Source organism: Monopterus albus, unplaced genomic scaffold, assembly GCF_001952655.1.
Source record: "Monopterus albus unplaced genomic scaffold, M_albus_1.0 scaffold50.1, whole genome shotgun sequence".
Lineage (NCBI taxonomy): Eukaryota > Metazoa > Chordata > Actinopteri > Synbranchiformes > Synbranchidae > Monopterus > Monopterus albus.
In genome coordinates, this window is record NW_018127930.1 from 3217049 (window position 1) to 3228790 (window position 11742).

The 11742-nt window shown below is 42.5% G+C and overlaps 1 protein-coding gene across 4 annotated transcripts in view; it reads right to left on the reverse strand.

The window, feature by feature from the left end:
- The window catches only part of rxraa (retinoid X receptor, alpha a), a 96915-nt gene that overhangs the window by 68676 nt on the left and 16497 nt on the right, over positions 1-11742 (reverse strand). For all 4 annotated transcript variants that reach the window (XM_020600967.1, XM_020600965.1, XM_020600966.1 and 1 more), the window contains exon 2: positions 1935-2048. In XM_020600967.1, the coding sequence (XP_020456623.1) occupies positions 1935-2048 (114 nt within the window). The remainder of the gene's footprint in view (positions 1-1934; positions 2049-11742) is intronic.

The following is an 11742-nucleotide window of genomic DNA, read 5'->3' on the forward strand; positions in this document are numbered from 1 at the left end:
CTGAGACAATATATATATATATATATATATCTTCAAAAAAGGAAAAAAATAAGATATTTGGATGTACCTTTTCTATTAAGTAAGTAAGAAACAATGTGTTTTTGTTTCTCAAGAGATGTTAAACTGCTGAAGAAGTTAGAAATTGTCCCTGCTGCTGGTTCAAGTTCAGCGTTCTGCTTTGAACTTGCCACTTGCATATACAAGATAGACCGTGTGACAATTAAGCCATGTTAACAAAAACAGCATATGAGTATCAAGTACCAAACAGGATATACCAGTGTACTAACTTTTTATAAGGTTGACCTCCTTCGTTATAAAGGACAACTGAGTATCTGATTCTTAAGCGCAAAACAATTACTACAACAGCTACATCAAGCCAAGGAAATGCATGCAGCAATTCATTTGGCTGCATAGTAAATTTGATTGTATCGTTGTCAGATATAATGGAATGATTTTAAATATGGAAAGACCTTAAGGCAGCTTTGATAGAGACTTGAAAGAAACATGCATGAATTTTCTCTTTGCTATTTAAATTTAGATTGCACTATAAACTGATCAGATTTGATCAATTGTTGCCATTATGTAGAACTTATGATACACAGCCTTGAAATTTTTTGATTGAAGTCCTTAAGAGGAACAACACATATTTGCTCAAAAAGATGTATTTTTATACCATCGCTTGAACATTTGGGAAACAGATTTAAAAAAAAAAAAAATCATGACCACTGGAAGACTGATTTAACTGAACATTTAATAATATTTACTTGTACCTTTTTAAATCCAGTGAACAACTTCACTGAATAAATTCCACTAATGCAGCTAACAGTTCTTCAAGGAGGGTAAAGAGGAATTGAATCAAGAAAACCAGCAAGAATTTGATTAATTTGTAGCGCTGTGCAAGATGGTACAAAAAGAGAACAAATCTTCATCTTTTCAGAACAACCATAAAGTAATGGAGTAAGAGTATTCATGTCTACTTCTTCCATGTACTGAGACAATTTAATTAAAGGACAAAACTAATTTTACTATAAACAGCCGCTCTATTGGGGTTGTTTACTTGATATGTCATACAGTATGAGTTTCCTTATGTGACAGGCAGCCCAGTCGGTCAGAGCGCTGCCACTGCAGAAGGAGTGAATCTTCACAATGGAGTGATAAATGTATCAGCATTAACACACATGCCCTGCAAAGCTCTGTTCCCTGCTCATTAGCCACATACCAGACAGTTCAGTTCAGAATATCCACTGATGTCAGACGCTGCTTAATGTGAGATGAGGGATGAGGTGTTTGGAGGAAGGGGGCAGATCTCAGAGCACCTCTGTTAAAAATGTCCATCACTGGGGCTCCACATGTAAAGATGCCATTAATCATAAAAACCACACTGATCCCGGCCACACAGAGTGGCGTGTGCTTTTGTGTTTGTGCAGCAGAAACAAGCAATACTTTGCACCCCATGATAAAACTAATAAAAATAAATTATCCTAGAAGTAAGATCTTTAAAAAGCCTATGTGTAAAAAAGTTTCTCTTTAAAACCAATGTTGTTAATTTATCTAAACACAGAACTTGCAAAACTAATAGTAAGACGTGATAATTATCTCTATTAACCCTAATAAAAATATGACTATAAAATCATATACATCTGGAAAATCTGAAAAATATTATTTTGATCCATCTTTGATGTCTTCATAACAGATTAAATTCAATGAGATTCTAAAGAGGTGAGATTCTCAATACGTGGTCAATAAGGTGCACTATGAAACAGCAGCCTCCACATGACTAATCTGTCAAATAAAAATGCTGCTGCTAACCTGCAACTGATGATCACTTCTTCAATATATCCAGCAATTACTTTGATAACAACACACATTAATCCCAAATGCATTTTTAGCTCACTAAGGACAGAGTAGACTCAAGCAGCAACAATCAGTGTTACCTGAGGTCAGGCGACGGTGATGGAGGGGACACATGCCACTGAAACAGGTACAAACCTCGCCTGAGCGACCTCGCTGCATGGGAGGAGCCAGTGAGCACTGGGGCTTCAGGAACCCTGTGATGAAAGAGATGTAAAGAAGTAAGCCAGGGGAGAAAAAGTCTTAGGCAGTAGATAATAAACAGGATTCCTTTGACCACTGGTATAACAAAAGCTGCTCGAGTTGAAAAAGGTAAATGGCAAAATTAAGACAATGACTTTGTCTTAATTCTTTGTTTGGTTCTTTGTTTGGTGCTCCCTCCAGCATCATGGCATCATCAGTCCCAGCCAACCTCTCACATTTAAAAGGTCTGTGGCCTTCTGACCCTCACCCTAACCTACCAACTGGAAGCACGACACCACCTCACTGCTCATGCCAGCTGCATGTCCGTACCCATTGTGAAGACACCAGACAGTCAACGGTACTCGAGGAATGCTGGACAACACTGGCTTGGAGGAAGACAAAAGGCAGATGGACACAAGGCTGAGGTTAGCAGCTCTGTGCAGGCAAAAGGCCAGATTAGGCCCAAGTGCCTCTAGGGGGTCTAGGGGATCTCTGGGGTCAAAGAGGTCATTTTAAATACGGAAGTCATTATCTGGCACAATGAAGCAACTGAGCAGGCTGTGCCCCCTCTGGGCCTGCACTCAACATCATTCAAAGAGGAAGAGCAATAGATAAATCTAAATTTCCAAAAATATACAAAACGTTTGGAAAAATATTCTTGAAATACACCCTGAAATTCACAAATGGTGAATATTGTAAAAAATAAGGAAATACACCAAAAACATGGAATAATAAGAACCATTTGTCAATCAACACATTGCAAAAACATACCAAACCCAGTAGAACTAACCCTAACAACCTTTTGAAATTCTTAATTATTCCTTATATAGGCTTACAGTAGCAGAGTGGCTAGAGGCTAGAGCGTCAATCATAAAATAAAATGTCAAAGTGGAAACTTCTGTGTGCACTTTACTTTCCCCAGTGAGCTGAGGATTCACTCCGTTTTTATCCACCAGATTACTCTTACGGATCTGACTGGCATTGGTAGACCTCTACAAATCTAAACTTTATTCATTCCTCATGAGGACCTTTATATGTCTAGCATATGAACAGCAGGCTGGAGCTCCCATTGCTGTGTTCTGAGCCCTATACACTGCCTTCATGTCCACCATGAAAAACATGTGGCTCCAGATGAACTCAGAGAATGACATTTAAAACAGGCAACAGGATATTGAATTTGTTCCCCCTGATAAGCTTCTAGGATACTGATACGTAGTTTTCTGCTTATAAGGGTGTGCAATTGTGCGTGTGTGCCATGTGCATTAGATGTTGGAAAATGTCAACTCAAAACAGCAGCAGTGACTTCAACAGTTTTACATGTATTATAAAGACTTTGTATGTGTGCCTTTGTGTGATCAAGTGCTGAATAATAAATAACAAACAATAAATTAGTTGTCACTCTATGAGATGACTTCACTCCAGAATACAAGCGAACATATTTTTCCTCTTAGCTTCGGTGCTATCCATCAAATGAAACCATTTCACTATAGTTTATCACTTATTAATTTGGACATATCTGTCTGTCATCACCCCAACATAATAACTCAATGGCCATAATTAATATGATGGTGAAGTTGTTTAATATTGTGTGATGCATATAAATAATTTATATAATCCAGGCCTAGTATCAAAAAATAAACTCTTCACATAATTGATGTCCATGTCTGTCAAAGTATAATTTTAAACTAAAGACTAACTAAATACTGAGGTAAAGTGAGCTAACATAAGATCTAAATCAATTAACCATTTTTATCATCTCTGCATCAGAAAATTTCACTGTGCTTTGTTACTGTCACAGCACTAAGAATTTACACTTAAAAAACACTAAATAGCAAAACAGAACTACTGAACTATGTGAACTATTTTCTTCCAAAGTACCTTGCCTAACTGAGTATCTCGATGCATAATGGATTGTATCAGTGCTCAAGAATGAGGCGAGTGAACTGTTGGTGAGAAAAGAAAAAATATCTTGGAAGAGTCTTGTAAAAATTTGATTCCAAAAGTCCTGCACCATCTACTAAAATCAGCCCAATCAATTTTCCGGGAATGGTGGTGATACACAGGGGTTGAAGGGCAAACAATGACATATGGTATAGAGCTCTGAGTAATGTCAGTGAACATTAAGGTATTAACATATGAGCCCAGGCTCACAATCAAGCTGGACTTTTCTAAGATCTAAAGTAAACTAAACAGACAGCCCCCCCCCGAAAAAAAGAGTCCAACGCTGCAAACCATCCACTGGAATAATGTTCCTATGGGACAGAGTAATGCTAAAATGTGGGGTTCAAACACTCGGAATTTCATCTGAACCATGAACACAGAGGTAAAAAATGGAACATGATCTCAGCATTTCAAAAAAAAAAAGAAAAAAGAAACTTGAGCCTTTTTGCTATTTTCATTGTAAACACAGATCTATGAATTACACAGAACTCTGAACAGTTTTCGAAAAATAAGGTTACAAAACATTCATCATCAAACATTCAGTTAAAAAGTGTTTTTAAACTATGGATTTGAAAGGCATGTTTGTATCATTTTTCTGTTGCCACCATAAATCTTTTTCAGTGCAGGGCTTTACTTTTAAGGCCTTGGAGTAAATGATGAAAGTGCTGCATCAGATTGGACATGTATGTGCAGGTTGAAGATCTGCTGTTATGACTGGTACGGTTGGTACATGTCTCGTCATTATATCTTCTCTATCACACCGCGTCATTATGCCTTGGCTGGTGTGTTGGAACAGGGCAGTGATTGCGAAAATGTTTGATCTTGCTTTACAGTTCTTAACACAAAGGATCACATTGGCTTTGGGGGACAGACTCAACCCCCCTGCATGCCCCCCACTAACAACCAATCAGCATCATCCTTACAGGCAATCATGTAGGATCAGAGCAATGTAAACAAGCTGGGGGTTTCTTCATTAAAGATGAGCTGCTAATGAAATTGCATACAGTGTTTGCAACCTTGTGCTAATGAAGGCAAGCCTTTGAGATGGTCTGCTAATGAAACAAGGGTTTTACTGATATAAGGTTAATAAATGAAAGGCTTATTGACAAGGTTCTAATGGAACAAAGCTGTGTAATCTTGCCATTATAAAAAAACTCACTGACAAGAGCACCGCTGAAGTATTTTTATTAATGGACAGTTCTGATTTATCAAAGATGTGAAAGTGAAAAGTGTTTATTTCACAGGATGCCACAAACTAAAGTCTTTTGACGCATTTAAGAGACTCAAGGGATTGTAGCTGAGCTCTCTTAAAGCGCAATGACTGTGTCCTGTGCTGCCAGGGTGATCCAAGCCCAAGGTTAAAGTTCATTGGGTCATTAATGCATCTCCCAGGTGCAATAAAAGAAGCTTTTCCTACATGGGACTTCAGGGGATAGGGTCCTGGTAGAACATGTGGAAGGATAGACCAGCAGAGGAGCCATCAATCGCCACAGTTACCATGAATGCCATTCACTCTAAGCAGAGGGGGCCTCAATGATCCACGTGGGGGAAAGAAAACCTGTATGACAGATGAAGTTCTACACCCCCTGCCCTCCCCAACACACACACACACACACATACCACCCCTGTTTCATGCCTTCTACAGTAGCCTTTAAGATTTGAGTGTGTTCACCGAGTGGTAATGGTAAATGGTCTTATACTTATACAGCGCTTTTTTATGCACACTCAGATCACCTTGCACTATCTCCCATTCATACACACACAAGTGCTCACACATTCATATTTCAGTGCCATCATCGAGAGCAACAAGGGGTTTAATGTCTTGCTCAATGACACTTCAACATGTGGACTGGAGAAGCCGGGGATCAAACCGCTGACCCTCCAGTTAGGGAACAACCTGGAACAACAACAGCCCTGTGGCTTATTATTTTATTTTATACCATTTTCTGTTTCTTCAACATGCTGTTTCATAGGACAAGAGACTTGTCTACAGCTGGCCAATTGTGAAATGACTGATTATTAATAAAATAAGCAGAATACAGCACACTGAATTATTTTTATATGTAGGCTCAATGTCAGAGCTGTATATGACCATGTCCAGCATGTGTTCAAACTATTAGATGATAAATCATTAGGGAATCAAGTGTTTAATTAAACCAATTATCAATAAAAAAATAACTTGTGTTTCTATTTTGTGTTATGCACGTGTCTCGTGCTGTGCCCACAAGTACAAAGTTGACCTTCTGAAGAGATGTTTTATTCTGAGGAACACATAATATTCATAATTAATAACTAAATTTGATTTCCAGGCATTGAGGAGCAGACCCCACCAACCCCCAGCATCCTGCTCTGACTGTGCAACTACAGGGGCCCTTTGTATGCAAATAATCCTGCCTCCTGGATGACTTCCCCTACAGCTGGAAGACTGTATGCCATCTCACTACCCCCAAACACACAGACTCTAGCTCTGCTTTGTGTTTAAAAGACAGTTTTAGGGTGAAACCTCATCACACCATCCTCTGCAAACAAACCACATGTGGACATCAAAAGGCCTAGCCACATCTTCATGACTACAGGGGACAAACCCCACCTCTCCTTGTGACTTTTACTGCATTAGAATATACCTTATCCTCTTCTTAGCTGATAGAGAGCCCAATCTATCTCCAGAGACCAAACCTCCCCTCTATTATGACTTGCCTCACACCTCTGACAATAACACCCCCTTGAATGTGAGCTATTCCCCAGAGCTGTGACCATAATAAAAAAGAACTGCTTGTCTTATATTTTCCTCTATAATAATGAAAATATATTTCTGGGGTGTCCATCCATCCATTTTCCTCCGCTTATCCGAAACTGGGTCACGGGGGCAGCAGTCTAAGCAAAGATGCCCAGACCTCCCTCCCTCCAGACACTTCCTCCAGCTCCTCCGGGGGAGTGCCAAGGCGTTCCCAGACCAGCTGAGGGACATAGTCCCTCCAGCGTGTCCTGGGTTTTCCCCGGGGCCTCCTCCCAGTGGGACATGCCCGAAACACCTCCCTAGGAAGGCGCCCAGGAGGCAACCGAAACAGATGCCCGAGCCACCTTAGCTGGCTCCTCTCAATGTGGAGGAGCAGCGGTTCTACTCTAAGCTCCTCCCGGGTGACCGAGCTCCTCTCCCTATCTTTAAGGGTGCGCCTGGCCACCCTGTGAAGGAAGCTCATTTTGGCTGCCTGTATCTGGGATATTGCCCTTTCAGTCATGACCCAAAGTTCATGACCATAGGTGAGAGTCGGAACGTAGATCGACCAGTAAATCAAGAGCTTCACCTTACAACTCAGCTCCTTCTTCACCACGACGGACCGGTACATCGACCGCATTACTGCAGAAGCTGCACCGATCCGCCTGTCAATCTCCCATTCCATCCTTCCCTCACTCGTGAACAAGACCCCAAGATACTTGAACTCCTCCACTTGAGGCAGGAACTTGAGTCCACCTCCGAGCCCCCGGCTTCTGCTTCCTCATCGGAAGACGCTGGGGTGGAGGAGATCCTCGAAGTATTCCTTCCACCATCCGATGATGTCCCCAGTTGAGGTCAACAACTGCCCACCTCAACTGTAAACAGTTTTGGCAGGGCACTGCTTCCCCCTGCTGAGGCGTCGGACGGTTTGCCAGAATTTCGTCGAGGCTGACCGATAGTCCCTCTCCATGGCCTCACCGAACTCCTCCCAGACCCGGGTTTTTGCCTCCACAACCACCTGGGCTGCAGTCCGCTTGGCCTGCCGGTACCCATCAGCTGCCTCAGGAGTCCCACGAGTCAGCCAAGCTCAAAAGGATTCCTTCTTCAGCTTGACGGCATCCCTTACTTCCAGTGTCCACCACCGGGTTTGGGGATTGCCGCCACAACAGGCAGCGGAGACCTTAGGGCCACAGCTCCGAGTGGCCGCATCAGCAGTGGAGGTGAAGAACATGGTCCATTCGGACTCAATGTCTCCAGTCTCCCTCGGGATCTGGTTGAAGCTCTGCAGGAGGTGGAAATTAAAGATCTCCCGGACAGGGGGTTCTGCCAAACGTTCCCAACAGACCCTCACAATACATTTGGGTCTGCCAAATCTGTCCAGCTTCCTCCCCCGCCATCAGATCCATCTCACCACCAGGTGGTGATCAGTTGACAGCTCCGCCCCTCTCTTCACCCGAGTGTCCAAGGCATATGGCCAGAGGTCAGATGAAACAACCATAAAGTCAATCATCAACCTCCGGTCTAGGGTGTCCTGGGCCATTCCTCCCAATCACGCCCCTCCAGGTGTCACTGTCGCTGCCCACATGAGCGTTGAAGTCCCCCAGTAGAACAACAGAGTCCCCAGTCAAAGCTTTTTTCAGCACCCTTCCCAGGAACTCCAAGAAGGCCGGGTACTCTACACTGCCATTCGGCCCATAGGCACAAACGGCAGGCAGAGACCTATCCCAAACCCGAAGGTGCAGGGAAACAACCCTCTCGTTCACCAGGGTAAACTCCAACACATGGCGGCTAAGCTGGGGGGCTATAAGCAAGCCCACACCAGCCCGCCGCCTCTCACCACGGGCAACTCCAGAGTAGTGGAGTCCAGCCTCTCTCGAGGAGTAAGGTTCCAGAGCCCAAGCTGTGCATGGAGGTAAGCCCGACTATCTCTAGCCTGTACCGCTCAACCTTCCGCACAAGGTTGGGCTCCTTCCCCACCAGCGAGGTGACATTCCATGTCCCCAGGGCTAGTCTCCATGTCCAGAGATCGGGTCGTCGGGGCTCTTGCCTTCGACTGCTGCCCAATCCACTGTGCACCAGCCCCTTACAAATCCTCCTGCAGGTGGTGGGCCCACATGCTTGTTCGGGCTAAGCCCAGCCGGGCCCCATGGAAAAGGGCCCGGCCACCAGGCACTCGCATTCGAGCCCCAACCCCAGACCTGGCTCCAGGGTGGGGCCCCGGTTGCACCATACCATCACGGTCCTTGCTCTTAGTTTTTTCATAAGGGGTTTCTATTTCTGGGGTGTGAGAATGTGAAATTATGTTATGTTAAACTATGCTAATTTTCTCATGCCCTGAGAAATTTTCTCGTGTCATGTCATGAGCCCAAACTCAGGACCATCTCAGCACTCTGGACCTCCCCAGACCTCTACTCTGGTCCAAAAGGTTAGTCCTGCTAAGTGACCTGCATCAGTGGCATGGCTCAATGTCTCATGAAAAACATAGTCTCACTTAATTTAAGTTTCTAATCCATAGAAACTGATAGTATTTTCTCTCCAGATTCATGACAAAACCCCAGAATTTAGATGCTAAATCTGCCATTTTAACTCATTCTGCCACCATCGCAAACAGTAGACCAGTAATTTCTTCAACCATCCACTGATCTCACCTTTATTACAAATGTACCACTTCACAGCATTTTTCTCCCTGATCATTTTCCTTTTTGTACATATTGTAAATGAATTCACTTAGCTTATAATGGGCTTTATTATGTCATCTTCTCTCTTTTGTTTACAGATACATGGGTCAATGTCCCGAGAACTCCAAAATTACCAATGAGACTGAATTAATAACTCAGATCATACGTTTAGCTAGCGTAAATTAGCCAAAAGCGCTGAAATAACTACCTTTTCCTCAGCTCTTAGCTGCCTGCGGGGAGCTAAGAAACACTTCAGGATGCACCAACACTTCTCATATGAACACTGCATCCTTTCTGATCTAGATCATCAGCATGGAAAGCATCCAGCACTTCTCCTAAGCATATCTGCTCAATCAGCAAACTGTATTCCCTCCCAGTTGATTATGTCCATGTTGAAGGGAGGAAAAAGAGCCAGATTTATAAATGCCTCTAAGCTCTTAGAGCAGATCTGTCAAGAAACAAAGCAAACCTCATTTCTGGCCATGGTACCTAGATGCTGATCATAGTTATACTAGTTAAAATAGCTTTGATATATTTTTATAAACATGCAAGTAATTTTCTCATTTCTATGTGTTTTTTCATTTATCTGGTTTGAATATGCACTTTCTTGGGTTAGGATTCCCTATCAAGTTTTACCCTATTGCAGAAACCTTCAGGGTTCCCGGGCAGCCAAACCAGACACAGAACAGGTCAGTGTGAGCACATCTGATGAATTCTAGGCCATTAGGTAATCCCTCAATGGAGCAAAGGCTTTAGCTTTGAAAGGAACCGCAGGCCTCTGCTTTGCACTGCATATTTTATTGGTTATAATATAAAAGAACATCCCAAATATTAAGGTACATGTGGCTTCTGCATAAAGAAAGTGAATGCTGACCTGCAAGTCGCTGTGGCTACAGATTCTTCACAGCCATAATTTGTCTTGCCTTGGATGAATAGGGATATCAGTCCCCTTAGGGCTTCTTTTAGTTTTAATGAAAGGTTAGACAAAATCTGCAGAACAAGATGCCATGAAGACCTTGCCTGGAAGACATAACTCTAAGGTTCAGCCACAACAAACCGAATCACTTGTGACAAAACTTCCTTTAACAAAACGATGAGGAGGTTGATGCTCTGAGTAGTCCTCACTTAGCTGGAAGACAAAGGTGACTAAAATCTGCAACTGGTACTTGTTTCTCAAGTTCTGAGTCACAAAACCAACCACTGTTGAGGTCTGGGCTGGCAATACAATCTTAACTGGACAGCGTTACAGAATGACTTATTAAGAGACTGTGTACTGTGTTTTGTGAGACTTAAACTGAAGTGCTTTTGAAATTACAAGAGTACCTTTCAATAACGGCTCTTTCCAAAAAAAAAAAAACAAAAAAAAACCCACATGCCTTCCTTCTTTGTCTGATATTGAGTCTGCACTTTCACACAGTCTCAGAATAATGAAAGTGGCAGTTTCCCTGGTGTGGCATTTGAAGCTTCAAGGCACATACAGAAAAGGTAGAACTGACAAAGATGACCTTTGTAAAACCGTAACTGTTGTTATTGAGCAGCACGTCTATCTGCAAACCACAGGCTTTTTACTTAGAGTAGTTCTTAAAGCTTTTTTTTTAGATGTTCCAAAACCACTGATAATGTTCAACTTAATAAACAAAAAGAAGGCTTATAACGGCCGTGTGATTTCATAGGTTTAAATGTAATTTAAATATTAATCTGAATTTGGCACTGATTTAGATTGTTTTTAGTCAGCATGTATAACAACATACCGCAACTAAAAAATTTAAAACTGCATTACTCCACACACTACTGCTTCTGCACTATTTTGCCCCCAATTGTTACAGCTTTGCGCAGCTTCAAATACACACACACAAAATACAGACAGGACAGTATGTACTAACACACGCACACACATAGAGTAACTGCTCTCCACTGGCAGGCATATTTCTGACACTTTGTATGATGAACACACGTCTGAAGACAACTAGTTCAAAGTGTGGTTGTGGTTGTGGCAAACTACAGTGTATGCATGTGACAAAGCTCCACCCACTGGCCTCCTTCCAATTCAGTTGTAATTTTTGGAGCGAATAACCAACCCCACCACACACAGACACACACACTTTTATGCCAAAATAAAACTTGACTGCATGCTTACAGGAAATCTGCATATATGTGGTTAATGGCTGTAAATATGACTTGTGAGACAAAAGTAGTCTAGGAGTCTCTCAGGATTGTATAAAACATGACACAGTGCTGGGCTTAAGCTGAGATGACACCAAAGCAACAGTTCCTGATAATTTATAGCAGTCATTTGTCTCACTTGCTGTGATATCATGAAGCCAAAGGCAGGCCAATGGTGAGCAGCCACAGACAGACAGAGGGGGTCTGAGC